The following is a 17171-nucleotide window of genomic DNA, read 5'->3' as shown; positions in this document are numbered from 1 at the left end:
AACTTTGGTAATTCTAGGTCAAATACTTTTGGGGCTATGCGCGACACAACATTAAAATGACCAATTTTTTACTAAGTCAGAGGCCATAACTCCTACATGACTGGATGAATCCGGACGCGAAACCCCAGGTGCACAACTACACATGCTGACCAACATGCCTGTAAAGTTTTGTGACTCTAGGTCATATACTTTTGGAGCTAGGCACGACACAACATTAAAATGACCAATTTTTACAAAGTCAGCGGCCATAACTGCTACATGACTGAATGAATTCGGACGCGAAACCCCAGGTGCACAACTACACATGCTGACCAACATTCCTGTAAACTTTGGTGATTCTAGGTCAAATACTTTTGAAGCTATGCGCGACACAACATTAAAATGACCAATTTTTTACTAAGTCAGGGGCCATAACTCCTACATGTCTGGATTAATCCGGACGCGAAACCCCAGGTGCACAACTACACATGCTGACCAACATGCCTGTAAAGTTTTGTGACTCTAGGTCATATACTTTTGGAGCTAGGCACGACACAACATTAAAATGACCAATTTTTACAAAGTCAGGGGCCATAACTTCTACATGACTGAATGAATCCGGACGCGAAACCCCAGGTGCACAACTACACATGCTGACCAACATTCCTGTAAAGTTTTGTGACTCTACGTCAAATACTTTCAGAGCTACGCGCAACACAACATTTTCGGAAGGACGGACGGACGGAAGGACGGACGGACAAGAGCAAATCTATATGCCCCCCCCAAAGTGGGGGCATAAAAATGAACATTTTTTTCTATATATAAAATACACAGTGAAATTATCAATGTAAATATGAAAAAAAATCACTTTAAGGGACCAAACTCCAACAAAGGTGATTCCATAAGAAAATGCAGAAAAATGTGATAATCTGAATGTTTCTACAAATGTTTACCTAAGCAATGTTGTAATCCAGCACAGTAATGTACCATCATCATCATCAATGCCTCTATTTTCTCGTCACATTTCTCCAGTTGCTGTGACACTAGTCGTCTCTGGTCAATGTCTGTTATCTCCTGGTAATTCTTCATCAACTCAGATTTATACTCTGATTCCTTATCTATAGTGTCCTGGAGCTTTGTAACCTGGAGTAAAACATTTAGTTGGACTGGATTACACTGTATGACATACGGTGACAGAATTAACAAGAGCTTTCATAGGAGACAATGCGCTCGACTATTTCAATGCTTGATAGTGAAACTGGGCACATCTGAGGAAGCTGGAGCTGTCACTAGAATGTTTAATGATTCCAATGTGGATGAAGATATTGGACAATAGCTCAAGTCGGTGTCAAATGTACTTAGTAATAACAGAGACAGAAGTGTTTCAAAACATCAAATAGTATAAAAGGGATATAATTCATGCAAACGTTCTGCAAAAGTAATGCACCATGTGTCATATCATGTGGCTAATAATGTGGAACAACTATTTGAAGTTTTAATCAAATAAATGTGATAGAGCAGAAGAGCATCACAACTGGAACCTGAAATTCCAGTGGGAAGTTATGAACTCATAGCATTTTGGTGGCAGCATCATGAACATTGTGTTTTATGATGTGGGTGACCATGATTAACAACCATTTTAAGTTTGAATAAAATCCATTTAGTAACAACAGAGATATACTGAAAAAGCATAAAAATGAAACTGAAATTCTAAGTAAAAAGTGGACATAAGTCACTAAATATTTGTGCCAGAGTTATGGATCTTGTGTCATATGATGAGGACAACAATGTTCGAACCAAATTTGTTAAGTAATAACAAAGATAAAGTGGAAGTGCAACAACATAAACCTAAAATCGTAAGTAAAAAGGGGAAATAATTCATGAAATATTGGTGTCAGAGTTATGGCCCTTGTGTAATATGATGCGGGTGATGATATGGTAAAACTGTTTTAAGTTCGAATCAAATCTGTTATGTAATAACAGATATAGAGTGAAAGTGCATGAAACCTTTAACCTGAAATTTTATGTAAACAGAGGGCCATGATGTCCCTATATCCCTCACCTGAGTACCATTGCTTTTAATGATAAGATCAAGTTTTGACAAAGATCACATAGGCATACACATTAAATATCATCAGGATAAATATTTTCTTGTAACAGTCCCTTTTGACCTATGGGTCACATACAATCAGGGCCAATCTCCATACCAAGTTTGAGGGTCCAAGGCTCAAAAGCTGCATTTTTTGTACTAGCGTGACTATTCCTTACCCTGGAAGACTTAAATAACATTTAAAACCAATCTCATTAGATGCTGCTGAGGTATATTCATTTACATAAAATAAAGAGAGGTAATTTTTCATAAATTCAGTCAAAAGATATCTATCCTGATTGTCTGAGTCCATCTGATGGCATAAATGTCATTTCAAATCAGTATCTTCATTAGTTACGGAGACATACCCATTTTAATTTGAAATAAAGGGAGATAATTTGACATAAAATCAGTCCACTGTTATCTACCCTGATTGTCTCAGTCCAACTAATGACAATAATGAAATTTCAAATGAGTCCTATAAGTACTTACTGATATAAATCCATTTTGATTAAAATCACGGGAGGCAATCAGATATAAAATAACTCCGGAGCTTACAATTGGTTCTGAAAGATTCATCATGGAATCCAAGATTTATTGTTGTTGAAGCTATTTTGCAAGTTTGTATCAAATCAAACCATAAATGAAGTCTTTATATGGCTGCAAAAGCCAAAATAGCAAATTTTGGACCTTTGAGGGGCCATAACTCTGGAACCTATGAAGGGATCTCGCCAGTTTTCAAAAGGAATCAAGATATTATGCCAATATAGGTTGTGTGCAAGTTTGATTAAAGTTGATTGCAAAATGTTGTATCATGTTCACAAGCCAAAAATGGCAAATTTTGGCCCTTTAAGGGGCCATAACTCTGGAACCCATGATGGGATCTGGCCAGTTTTCGAAAGGAACCGAGATATTATGCCCACGTAAGTTGTGTGCAAGTTTGATTAAAATCAAATACAAAATGTGGTCTCTATCGTGTTCACAAGAAAATTGTGAACGGACGACAGATGAAGGGCAATCACAAAAGCTCACACATGGAACATATCTGAGAGATGGACAGACAGTTTAAACACTGTATTCCTTCCATGTCCTCAACACTGGGGACATAACAGATAAATGTACCAATATGTGTTATTGTGACAATTACCATGTCATCAAGCGTTTTCTTTCTATCTGGTAGCGACAAGTTGGCATAGAGTTCCTTCCCTCTCTCCTTGGCTTCTATAACCACATTATCATCGAGACTGTAGGTCGGGTGACGATATCTGAATTCATCATCAGAATCATCATCCTGGTATAAACAGAAAATAGTTACGTGAAAATGTTTTAGATGTAACTGCGACATAATACTTATTTACTGAAACAAAACTGCAATTTTTATCTATACAACTAAAAGCAGGCAAACATTCTCATGATGTCTATGTTCTGCAAGACTGAACTGTTCTCTCACCCTGACAATTGATTACTTTATTTAGGCAAACTAGAAATAATCCTTGCCTTATATATACTTAAAATTGTTGTAACTGTATTGGTTATAAATGTGTATTTGTCATTTTATGCCAAATAAAGTACTGTAGGCGTACATTTTTTAGCGCGGCAAAAATTTAGCACAAACGCAATTGTTGGTGAAATATCTAATTAATGCGTGGACGTGAATTAGCGCTCTCGCGAGACTACTCATTTCTAATTTTAGCGCTGTCTGAGATGAGGCTCTTGGAGATTTACGGAGGTTCACGAAGATTTTCGAAAATAAACTTAACCGTCGGCAATTTTTATGTAATGTGTTTCTGCAGTAATTATACGTCATACTGATTATGAAATCAACTTTTTTCACTGTTAGCGGGCTAAAGAAAGTACACTTTATTTGAAATTATTTACTTAAGTGTTATACTGTAAGTCTCACGAAAATGCGATAACTGGTCAGTGAGCGTATTGTGAATACTAGTTACTCCTAGTAAATATCTGATGACTGATTAAAAGTCTAATAAAATTCAATTTTCATTTGTCATTCCAATCGTTATGTTGCGAAAGTGGCTGTAAAGTGGAAATGAAAATGTTGCTGACTGTTCCTCCAGTACCAGCAGCAGCGACAATGACGATTGTATAGAAAGTTTTGGACTTGCCAGTCCCTCTCGTGCTCAATGCTCTGAACATAGGGAAATTATTTCTAGAGTTAATAGAGAACTAAGATGGTGTGTTTCAATGATACTTTCAACTGTGTAGCTTTATGTTTACGTACAGTATATAAAGTATACTATTGCCTACGTAACTGTATTGTCTTCTTGTATTTAATTATAATAATCTGCGTGTTTTATATTCTGTATACTAGTTATAATTGCTGAAATAAAATGAGATTGTCACACGTTTTAATCATTGAATCCCCTTTGTCCTCGTGCATTCATTGTGTCTTAATACAAACATTCACACCTTTCCGTAAACGAGTGACTGCAACAACGGACATGCCCGAAGGAGATACGGAAATCAATAACAACACAAACTAGAACTGTCACAGGAGTGACTCATACCCCCACCATACGGTCTTGTCACAGAAGAATGGCAACCATAAGAAATCTTAAAAATACTTAGAATAATATAAAAATGTCAAAAAAAGCTTAATACTTAAAAAGAATTATACTTGTCTTTGGAGTACTTCATCCTGGGCTTCCACATAAAAGTAATACTAGCATAATACTTTTGTAGTAATACTAGTAAATATAAAAAATCTCTAATATTAGAGAAACACTAAAAGTGAATACAAAAAAGTGCCTTACCGACCCATGTTACCACAGAAAAATGTATTTACTTTTTACATAGGACTTATAATAAACAAGAAGACAATGATGGTCCTGAATCGCTCACCTGCCCCTACATGAACTGAGTATGACGTCGTTTTTTTTATTATTTGACATAGTGACCTAGTTTTTGAGCTCATGTGACCTACTTCTGAACCTGACCTAGATATCATCAAGATAAAAATTCTCACCAATTTTCATGAAGATCCATTGAAAAATATGGCCTCTAGAGAGGTCAAAAGGTCTTTCTATGTTGAGACCTAGTGACCTAGTTTTTGACCGCAGTTGACCCGGTTTAAAACTTGACCTAGATATCATCAAGATGAACATTCAGACCAATTTTCATACAGATCCCATGAAAACTATGGCCTCTAGAGTGGTCACAAGGTTTTTCTATTATTTGACCTACTGACCAAGTTTTTGACCGCATGTGACCCAGTTTCAAACTTGACCTACATATCATCAAGATGAACATTCTGACCAATTTTCATACAGTTCCCATGAAAAATATGACCTCCAGAGAGGTCACACGGTTTTTGTATTATCTGACCTAATGACCTAGTTTTGGACCGCACGTGACCCAGTTTCAAACTTGACCTTGATATCATCAAGGTAAACATTCTGACCAATTTCATGAAGATCCCATGAAAAATATGGCCTCTAGGGAGGTCACAAGAATTTTCTATTTTTTGACCTACTGACCTAGTTTTTGACGACATATAACCCAATTTCGATCTTGACCTAGATATCATCAAGATGAACATTCTGACCAATTTTCATGAAGATCCCATGAAAAATATGGCCTCTACAGAGGTCACAAGGTTTTTCTATTATTTGACCTACTGACCTAGTTTTGGATCGGACGTGACCCAGTTTTGATCTTGACCTAAATATCATCAAGATGAACACTGACCAATTTTCGTGCAGATCCCATGAAAACTATGACCTCTAGAGAGGTCACAAAGATTTTCTATTATTTGACCTACTGACCTAGTTTTTGACCGCAGTTGACCCGGTTTCAAACTTGACCTAGATATCATCAAGATGAACATTCTGATCAATTTTCATGCAGATCCCATGAAAAATATGGCCTCTAGAGAGGTCACAATGTTTTTCTATTATTTGACCTACTGACCTAGTTTTTGACCGCAGTTGACCCGGTTTCAAATCTGACCTAGATATCATCAAGATGAACATTCTGACCAATTTTCATGCAGATCCCATGAAAAATATGACCTCCAGAGAGGTCACAAGGATTTTCTATTATTTGACCTACTGACCTAGTTTTGAACCGTATGTGACCCACTTTCAAACTTGACCTTGATATCATCAAGGTGAACATTCTGACCAATTTTCATGAAGATCTTGTGAAAAATATGGCCTCTAGAGAGGTCACAAGGTTTTTCTATTTTTAGACCTACTGACCTAGTTTTTGATCGCATGTGACCCAGTTGCCAACTTGGCCTAGATATCATCAAGGTGAACATTCTGACCAACTTTCATAAAGTTCCCATTAAAAATGTTACCTCTAGAGTGGTCACAAGCAAAAGTTTACGGACGCACGCACGGACGCACGACGGACGCAGCGCGATCACAAAAGCTCACCTTGTCACTTTCTGACAGGTGAGCTAAAAAGTTAGAAAAATACCTAAAATATTGAAAATCTAAAAATAGGATTTCTAAAAACAGACTAATTCCTGGAATTTAAGGGGAAGAAACTCAGTACAAAAGTTGAAAAAAGGTTACTTCCCTTCGGCTCTAAGCCAATCAGAATGAGATATAGTGAAAATCAAAATTTACCTTAAATTCTAAGTAAAAGGGGACATAATTCAAGAAAAAACTGGTGTCAGAGTTATGCACCTTGTGTCACATGATGTGGGTGATGAGGTGGAACATCTATTTTAAGTTTGAATCAAATCCATTCAGTAGTAACCGAGATATAGTGAAAATACATCAAAATTAACCTTGAATTCTAAGTAAAAAGGGGCATAATTCATGAAAAATTGGTGTCAGAGTTATGCATCTTGTGTCACATGATGTGGGTGATGAGGTGGAACATCTATTTTAAGTATGAATCAAATCCATTTTGTAATAACTGAGATATAGTGAAAATACATTAAAATCAGGCATAAATTTAAAGTAAAAGAGGACATAATTCATAAAAGATTAATGTCAGAGTTAAGCACCTTATGTCACATGATGTGGGTGATGAGGTGGAACAACTATTTTAAGTTTGAATCAAATCCATTTAGTAATAACTGAGATATAGTGAAAATACAACAAAATTAACCTTAAATTCTAAGTAAAAGGGGACATAATTCATGAAAACTTGGTGTCAGAGTTATGCACCTTGTGTCACATGATGTGGGTGATAAGGTAAGACATCTATTTTAAGTTTGAATCAAATCCATTTAGTAATAACTGAGATAATAGATTTCGCGATGCGACAAAACTGACTCCTATATAGCCCCCCCAAACATGTTTGGTGGGGGTAAAATTACAAGCTTAAATATTCTATTTTGCATGATCATATATTTAAAATAATAATATGAACAATAAACAGGAATATCATATGAACTTTAAAATATTAGCAAGCAGTGTAACTAGTGCAAACTCTCAAGAGTATTTAGTTGCAAAAGTTTGAAGAAAACATCATCAAATGAAAATGTACATGAAAATGCTTGGACAAAATAATGTGCGAACATGAATTAGCAGACATGCGACAGAGCTAAAAGCGCTGTTATTAGTACACCGCTAAAATAAGTAAGCCTACAGTATATGTTATGTTATGTTAAAATTCAGATTCAGATATATAACGAAACCAAGGCTTTCATTTGTCAAACCTGATTTTGTATACCTGTGTCTGAAAAACTAGATCAAGTGCAAATACCAGACAATTTTTTCTTTTTTTATAAGAAAGCTACTTTCCTTCTGTATTCTTACTGATCAAACAAAGAGAAGCTGTTTTACAATTTGTAAGCTGAATATAATACACCACATTTACCCTTTCCATTCCTGGCAGAGATTTGTTTGAGAGATTTTTCTTCATTCCAGATACGGTAAGATGTCTGTCTACATGCTCTGAAAGACTTGCAAAGGGACTCGGGCTACGTAATGGGCTTCTGCTTGGGCTTGATGATGCTTGAGCCCGGTTTGGAATATTCTCTGCAATAGGAGAAAAAAAGTTAAGTAAAAATGTTCAAATATTTAAACTAAAATCAGCATCTCCTTACATAACTATGAAATCTCTTTGAAAATGCAATATCAGACAGATTTTTTATTGTTTCATGTTCAATGTTTTGCTAGTTATTAGAAATAATATTCCCCTGTGACTGACTCAAAATAAAATGAAACCTTTTCTGTCAAATGATTCAGTGACTTTTGTAGGCCTAATGTTTCAAACGCTAAACCCAAGCCATTTGATGATGATTCAAGTGATATGTGATTGTAACAGTGCAAAACATTTAACATAATTATTCTTTTGTTCACCAGTATATGGAAAACATACCTGTCCAAAGTAAAAGTAAAAATATGTAATCACTTTTTTTTTCACTGGCCTACTTATAATAGACAAGAAAGACTTACTGTGAGGAATATTTAATGGCAAAGAAGGCTGCTCCTTTTGACGAAACTTGAAGAATTTTCCCACTTTCCCCTCCTCTTTCTCCATTTCCTGGCCCCTCAAAGGTGGAACCCAGGTTTCCTCTGGCTTACCTGACATCTTCGGCCCCTCTCTGCAACATTTACAGTACTATTATTACAGATAGATATAACTTAATACCTGGGAAATAAGATATATCTCAACTAGAACAATGCTCTTAAATGTCAGAAACTACTTAATATTAAAAGTGTTCAAAAACTGAGTAACTTTCTCCATCTTGAAATTACATATTAAACAACTTGTGTGTTAGGATAAGAAACTTATGTCTAGAGAATGTTTTCATAGTTACTAAAGCAGAAAACAATTAACTATACAGATTATGGTCTCATTGAATGGGTGCTATTTACCTTGAGCATTTTGTCTGTATGTAGCATTTCTCTACACATTTCTTATGACACACCATCTTACATATAGAACACTTCAGTCCTCCTTTCAACCATATCTGTGAAACAATGTTAAAACTACAAAACTGAAGACATTAAATTTAGGCAGCTTCAACTCTCACGAAACATGTAGAATTTCAATCTATAACTTTATTTTACACTGAATTTTAAAACCTACATCATAAACGACGCTCAAAGCTAAGCCAGCTTACATGTAGTACGGACCTTGTACAGACATTAGTTAGGTCTCGATAGTACAGCAAATACAAGGCTGACAGCAACAAAGTATACAGTAGCAAGTGAAATGTACCTTTTTCCCACAGAAATCACAGTATGTTTTCGATGCAAACTGACATGGTCTGAAGCTGTGCTGCCCATCTAACTGTCTGAAAACAAGAACAAGACCACTGATGTGCACAGCAAAACACACACAAAGCAACATGCTAATCAAGATAGAGTGTCACAGGTCAAACCATTCTAAAGTCAATGAGCAGATACTAAACAGTAAACAGGCAGATGGATGATCAGCACATTCACATAATGCGTCTGTCTGATCACTGAACAGTTGCCATGACCTTTGACTAACAAACCTCAAAATCAAGCGCAAGGGCGTAACTACCGTTCCACATAATATGCCCATGTGTATAATTTTTTGTCAAAGTACCACCCTAAGAAGCAGCCAGACTGCACCAAATGAAGCCAATATTTCTAAAAAATTCCAGGGGATGTCACCCGTACCCCCATCGTGAAAGGGGAATACCCCTCTAACACTCACCCCCTTTCCCATGCGAATAATTCATAACCCTAATCTCTGACCCACTGAGCACAAAATTAGAAGGGGGCATCTACTGCAAATGAACAATTAGAAGTGCCTACCATGTTTGAGGGTTATAGGAAAAGTAACCCTTAAAAATAATTTCTTTTTTTAACTAAGAATGTGGCCTTGATTTTCAACCCACAAACCTAAAACAAGAGGACCATGATGGTCCTGAATCGCTCACCTATACCCACATGACCCAGTGTTGAACTGAGTATGACGTCGTTATTTCTATTATTTGACATAGTGACCTAGTTTTTGAGCACAAGTGATCTAGATATCATCAAGATAAAAAATTCTGACCAATTTTCATGAAGATCCATTGAAAAATATGGCCTCTAGAGAGGTTACAAGGTTTTTCTATTATTTGACCTAATGACCTAGTTTTTGGAGGAACGTGACCCACTTTTAAATTTGACCTAGATATCATCGAGGTGAACATTCTCACCAATTTTCATGAAGATCTCGTGAAAAATATGGCCTCTAGAGAGGTCACAAGGTTTTTCTATTTTTCGACCTACTGACCTAGTTTTTGACTGCACATGACCCAGTTACGAACCTGACCTAGATATCATCAAGCTGAACATTCTCACCAGTTTTCATGAAGATCCATTGAGAAATATGGCCTCTACAGAGGTCACAAGGTTTTTCTATTTTCAGACCTAATGACCTAGTTTTTGACCCCACGTGACCCAGTTTCGAATCTGACCTAGATATCATCAAGGTGAACATTCTGACCAACATTCATGAAGATCTCATGAAAAATATGACCTCTAGAGAGGTCACAAGGTTTTTCTATTTTTAGATCTACTGACCTAGTTCTTAACCCCATGTGACCCAGTTTCGAACTTGATCTAGATATCATCAAGGTAAACATTCTGACCAATTTTCCTGAAGATCCATTGAAAAATATGGCCTCTAGAGAGGTCACAAGGTTTTTCTATTTTTAGATCTACTGACCTAGTTCTTAACCCCATGTGACCCAGTTTCGAACTTGACCTAGATATCATCAAGCTGAACATTCTGACCAATTTTCATGAAGATCCATTGAGAAATATGGCCTCTACAGAGGTCACAAGGATTTTCTATTTTTAGACCTACTGACCTAGTTTTTGACCGCATGTGACCCAGTTTCGAAATTGACCTAGATATCATCAAGCTGAACATTCTGACCAATTTTCATGAAGATCCATTGAGAAATATGGCCTCTAGAGAGGTCACAAGGTTTTTCTATTTTTAGACCTAATGACCTAGTTTTTGATGGCACGTGACCCAGTTTCGAACTTGACCTAGATATCATCAAGGTGAACATTCTGACCAATATTCATGAAGATCTCATGAAAAATATGGCCTCTAGAGAGGTCACAAGGTTTTTCTATTTTTAGACCTACTGACCTAGTTTTTGACCCCACGTGACCCAGTTTCGAACTTGACCTAGATATCATCAAGGTGAACATTCTGACCAATTTTCATGAAGATCTTGTGAAATATATGGCCTCTAGAGAGGTCACAAGGTTTTTCTATTTTTAGACCTACTGACCTAGTTTTTGATGGCACATGACCCAGTTTCGAACTTGACCTAGATATCATCAAGGTGAACATTCTGACCAACTTTCATAAAGATCCCATGAAAAATGTGACCTCTAGAGTGGTCACAAGCAAAAGTTTACGGACGCACGCACGCACGCACGCACGCACGGACGACGGACGACGGACGCCGCGCGATCACAAAAGCTCACCTTGTCACTTTGTGACAGGTGAGCTAAAAAAACAACAAGAATCATTTAGAGCCCATTGGCAATGTTCTAGCAGAGTTAAGGGGTCACAGGTCAAACCACTGGCAAATTATAGACAGTGTGACCCTGACAAGTGATTATATGTTGTTAAAATATACACAGGACACCAACTGTCCACAAGCAATGCACCTAACAAGTAAGACAAGGTATGTCAGGGGATATTTTAGATATTGAGCAGAAAAGGGATTTGTAATAACAGTCAGTGTGATTTCAACCTTTGACCATACAGTCGAAGCCATACACTTCCATGAGCAATACGTCCGACAAGAAAAGGGACTGTAAGACAAGTTGTTCTCAAAATACCGAATGGAAAAGATTCTAGCAATAATAGTCGTAATGATACTGACCACTAATCCTTTCTGATCATAAAATCAATAGATGTCATTCATTAGCCACAAGCAATGTGCCTAAAAAGTTTGTAGATCATAGGTCAATTGGTTCCCCAAATATTGAGCTGAAATATTTTTCTATTTACAATCACTGTGACTTTGACCTTTGGCCCACTGACTTTATGTCAACAGAGGTCATGTACTGCCAATAGGCAATACATCTGCTTAGTTTGAGGATCTTAGATTATTGGTTTTCAAGATAATCAGAAACAGTGCCCTTGACCTCTGAACCACTGATCTCAATATCAGTGCAATCAACGTCATGCAATGCCCATGAGCAAAGTGCATATAAAGACTGAAGATCATAAGTCAAACTACCGGTAATGAGCAGATACAAAAAAATGCTAACAAACAAACAGACGGACAAACAAAAAACCAGCATCATCACAAAAAAAATGTTCTGTCTAGTGTATATCAAAATAATTCAATAAAAATGTTAATGTGACAAATTTAAATAACCTATTTTTGCTGAATATATTCTACAAAGCATACAAATTCAATCCGAAGGTGAGAAAATACTCTCTGAAAATCTGACAGAAAAAATGCTGTCTAAAATCTTTTTGTTCCACACATCTCAAGTCCTTCATGTTCAACCTCTGATTCATGTGGAGAAGTTGTTATTTATGTTTGAATGCAAGTTAGTACTTAACCAGAGTACTGTTACATCGGTTGGCTGAAGTTCAATAGAGGTCTTAAGTTTAAAACAGATACTGCAGCTGTCTAAATAGAGTATACTCAGAAAAGCATCACTACAAAGTCACTGCAACCTTGCTCTCTGACCTACTAGCCCCAAAACAATACTATGAAGTTTGTTTGACATGAGATATTCTCTAGATACTGACCCAAAGACCAAAAAAGAGATCTGCCAAATAAAAACAAGAGCACTGAAATGCAGAGCAATATACACAAAGCAAAGTCATATAGGACCTTTGACCCTTAAGTGTGACCTTGACCTTGAAGCGAGTCATCTGGAACATGCACTTTGCAGGTCGCCTCAGTGTGGTGAACATTTCAAGTTTCTTTGAAATCCTTCCAGCAGTTCAAGAGTTACAGAGCAGACATGAAACAAACTGATATGACTTTTGACCCCTAAGTGTGACCTTGACCTTGAAGCGAGTCATCCGGAACATGCGCTCTGCACGTCATCTTGGTGTGGTGAACATTTGTGTCCAGTTTCTCTGAAATCCTCCAAGGGTTCAAGAGTTACAGAGTGGACACGAAACAAACTGATATGACCTTTGACTCCTAAGTGTGACCTTGACCTTGAAGCGAGACATCCAAAACATGCACTCTGCACATTGACTCGGTGTGGTGAACATTTGTGTCAAGTTTCCTTGAAATCCTTCAAGGGGTTCAAGAGTTACAGAGCAGACACGAAATTGCTAACGGACAGACGGACGAACGGACACCAGCGTCGTAACATAATATGTCCCTTCGGGCATATAACAATCAGCAAAACAACATACCCACATTAATTTGCATGTGTGCATAAAAATGTGGCAGTCACATTTTAATTTAAGCCATTATGACCCTTCAGCTAACAGCTGTTATAATGCCACATGTTTTCTTTTGCAATTCAAGTGAGTACAAACATGTGTTTGCAATAACTTATCTTTCCATTTTTCAGTTCTAATTCCAACATTACATAACCTAGGTACATCTAACTGGTGACATGTAACTACAACAGATATATCTATTTCATATGACTATTCATGTATGCTATCTCAAGAAGGAAAGTTTTAGAGTTGTGAATTAAATCTCTCATGTGAACAGCTGAAGATATGAACAGTTACTATGCACATAAAAGACATCCATGCATGCAGGGCAGTTGTTAATCTGGCGAAACTTAACAGATAATGAAATATATTGTTTGATCTAAGAATACTATGTAATGTTTGCTGACTGACTACACAGTTAGAGCACAAACTGTACAGCATTAAACTCAAACAAATAGCAATATACTTACTCTCTCTCCAGAGATTTAGCTCGGATTTTCACAGCAGGTGGGTTGAGTACATCCCTTATAATCTCTTTCCTCACAACCGACTCTATAGTCTTAAAAGGTTTGTGCACAAAGGACAGTGTAATATCACCATGACAAATATTCTTGTCAAATCCTATATGCCCAGAATATGGCAGCTTTGTACGGCTGAAATGGAAAAATGTATGGAGTGTTTGTTGTATTTCTTACTAGGTATACAAAAACACAAGTAGATTAACAGTTTAACTTAATACGCTGACTGTTTCTGTTAATATGCAAAACCAACATACTACATTTGGTTTAAGGAGGAGAAGTATGATATCATCAAAGCTAACTTCCTATGTACTGTGTATCTCCCAGAAGAAAATTCATCAGTGGAGGACACTTTGGTGGGTTATGATATATCCAGTACTGGTACATCAATGTGAAGCTATCACTACAATGTGGAGCAAGCCCCCTTACAGTAATAGTTTCCTCTTGTGCAGATATAGTTCACAAGTATTTCTAAAACAAGAGCACCGCCTTGCGGGTGCTGACACTCATCTGATTTTTTTTTTATAATAGAAATATTGTCCTACCCATGATTTTCTAAGTCTAAAAAGGGCCATCACTCTTGCAAAAAGCAGGATAGAGTTATGTTTCTTGATGTACAGTGTCCACTTATGATGGTGAAAAACTGTTGCAAGTTTTAAAGCAATAGCTTTGATAGTTTATGAGAAAAGTTGACTTAAACATAATATTCAACCAAGAAAATGATTTTTCTAAGTCCAAAAGGGGCAATAATTATTGCAAAAAGCAGGATGGAGTTATGTTGCTTGCTGTACAGGGTCAGCTTATGATGGTGAACAAGAGTTGCAAGTTTCAAAGCAATAGCTTTGATAGTTTAAGAGAAAAAGTTGACCTAAACATAAAACTTAACCAAGAAATCTGATATTTTCTAAGTCCAAAAGGGCCATAAATCTTGCAAAAAGCAGGATGGAGTTATGTTTCTTGCTGTACAGGGTCAGCTTATGATGGTGAACAAGTGTTGCAAGTTTTAAAGGAATAGCTTTGATAGTTTAGGATAAAAGCTGACCTAAACATAAAACTTAACCAAGAAAACTGATTTTCTAAGTCCAAAAGGGGCAATAATTCTTGCAAAAAGCAAGATGGAGTTATGTTTCTTGATGTACAGGTCTGCTTATGATGGTGAACAAGTATTCCAAGTTTCAAAGCAAAAGCTTTGATAGTTTAGGAGAAAAGTTGACCTAAACATAAAACTTAACCAAGAAAGCTGATATTTTCTAAGTACAAAAGGGGCCATAAATCTTGCAAAAAGCAAGATGGAGTTATGTTTCTTGCTATACAGGGTCAGCTTATGATGGTGAACAAGTATTCCAAGTTTCAAAGCAATAGCTTTGATAGTTTAGGAGAAAAGCTGACCTAAACATAAAACTTAACCAGGCAACGCTGACGCCGACGCCGACAACCGCTCAAGTGGTGACAATAACTCATCATTTTTTTTCAAAAAATCAGATGAGCTAAAAAAAACACTCCCCACATATTGATGGATTCTCTTAATATGTGTACTGAGTACAGTGATCATGCAACTAGTAGTTATTGCTTGTATCAGGTCAAAGTACATACAAGTTGTAATGACTGAAGTGAACACTTGCCTAACAGTAATAGTTTCCTCAGGTAGGTGTAAATACATGTACATAGTGTACTAGGAATAGTGGACACTCTACTTGCAGTAATAGTTTCCTCAAGTAGGTGTAAGTACATGGTGCACTAGGAATAGTGAACACTCACCTTGCAGTAATAATTTCCTCAGGTAGGTGTAGATACATGGTATACTGGGCATAGTGAACATTCACCTTGCAGTAATAGTTTCATAAGGTAGGTGTAATTACATGGTGTACTTGGCATAGTGATCACTCACCTTGCAGTAATAGTTTCATTAAGTAGGTGTAGATACACGGTCAGGTGTACTGGGCATAGTGAATCCTCACCTTGCAGTAATGGTTTTCTCAAGAAGGTGTAGATATATGGTATACTGAGTATAGTGAACACTCACCTTGCAGTAATAGTTTTCTTTGGAAGGTGTAGATACACTGTGTAATGGGCATAGTGAACCCTCACCTTACAGTAATTGTTTCATCAAGTAGGTGTAGATATATGGTGTACTGGGGATAGTGAACACTCACCTTCCAGTAATAGTTTCATACAGTAGGTGTAGATACATGGTGTACTGGGGATAGTGAATACACACCTTCCAGTAATACTTTCCCAAGTGGATGGAGATACACATTTTGCAGTAATCGTTTCTTCAGGTGGGAGTAGATACATGGTGTCGTAGGTATGTTGAATACACACCTTGCAGTAACTGTTGCTTCTGGTGGATGTAAATACATGGTGTACTGGTAATACCGACATTTTACAATGACAATCTAATTGTGATGGATTCCTCAGGTGAATGTTGATACATGGTGTACTGGGTATATTAAATACATACCCTGCAGCAAGTTTCCTTAGGTGGATGTAGATACAAGGTGTACTTAGTATAGTGAATACACACCTTATAACACTGTTTCTTTTAGGTGAGAGTAGATACATGGTATACTGAATACAGTGAATGCACATCTTGCTGTAATCATTTCCTCAGGATGTACATGTAGATACAAGCTGTACTGGTTGTAATAAATACTTACCTAGCAGTGATGGTTTCCTCAGGTGGGTGTAGATACATGGTGTACTGGGTATCTCCCTGCATTGTTAGTAAACAACCAGCGGTGATATCTGCCAATGGAACACTCACCTTGAATAGAATAAACATCCATTAAAACAATTCACTTGAGAACAAGGTAAGAAAATTTCAGACAAGTCTTAAAAATGCAAAATTCTAATTCAAAACAAACAAAAAAACCCAGAAAACTAGAGATGGAAAAGATTGAGAAAAGTGCATGTCTCCCACAACTGCCTAATCATCTAAATAGTATGTCAGTCTTTATATACTGTTTACTTAATCCACATGTGCATGCGCTTTCTTGACACCAAATGGATACCTATACTACTAGTAGTATAGGCGCTGGTTTGGGGGCAAAACTGAGTGTTTTTGGTAATTCAAGGGCCATAATTCCGAAGTGCCTAGGCCGATTTGGCTAGTTATGGAACTTGGCCGAGCACTTATTGGCAGACACATTTTGTTAAGTTTGGTGAAGATCGGATGAGAAATGTTCGACTTTGAGTGCGGACAAGCTTTGTGACAGACACACACACACACACACACACAGACAGGAGTAAAT

At 36.9% G+C, this 17171-nt stretch overlaps 1 protein-coding gene across 1 annotated transcript in view; it reads right to left on the bottom strand.

The window, feature by feature from the left end:
- Positions 1–17171, bottom strand: part of LOC123556359 (PDZ domain-containing protein 8-like) — a gene marked incomplete at its 5' end in the record, with an annotated part of 56638 nt that overhangs the window by 4008 nt on the left and 35459 nt on the right. Inside the window, 8 exons of the mRNA XM_053544422.1 lie at positions 933–1122; positions 3216–3359; positions 7856–8025; positions 8446–8594; positions 8869–8963; positions 9215–9290; positions 13873–14055; positions 16578–16684. Of these exons, the coding sequence (XP_053400397.1) occupies positions 933–1122; positions 3216–3359; positions 7856–8025; positions 8446–8594; positions 8869–8963; positions 9215–9290; positions 13873–14055; positions 16578–16684 (1114 nt within the window). The remainder of the gene's footprint in view (positions 1–932; positions 1123–3215; positions 3360–7855; positions 8026–8445; positions 8595–8868; positions 8964–9214; positions 9291–13872; positions 14056–16577; positions 16685–17171) is intronic.

Source organism: Mercenaria mercenaria, chromosome 5 (genome assembly GCF_021730395.1).
Source record: "Mercenaria mercenaria strain notata chromosome 5, MADL_Memer_1, whole genome shotgun sequence".
Classification (NCBI taxonomy): Eukaryota; Metazoa; Mollusca; class Bivalvia; order Venerida; family Veneridae; genus Mercenaria; species Mercenaria mercenaria.
This window is presented reverse-complemented; position numbering and strand designations above follow the sequence as displayed.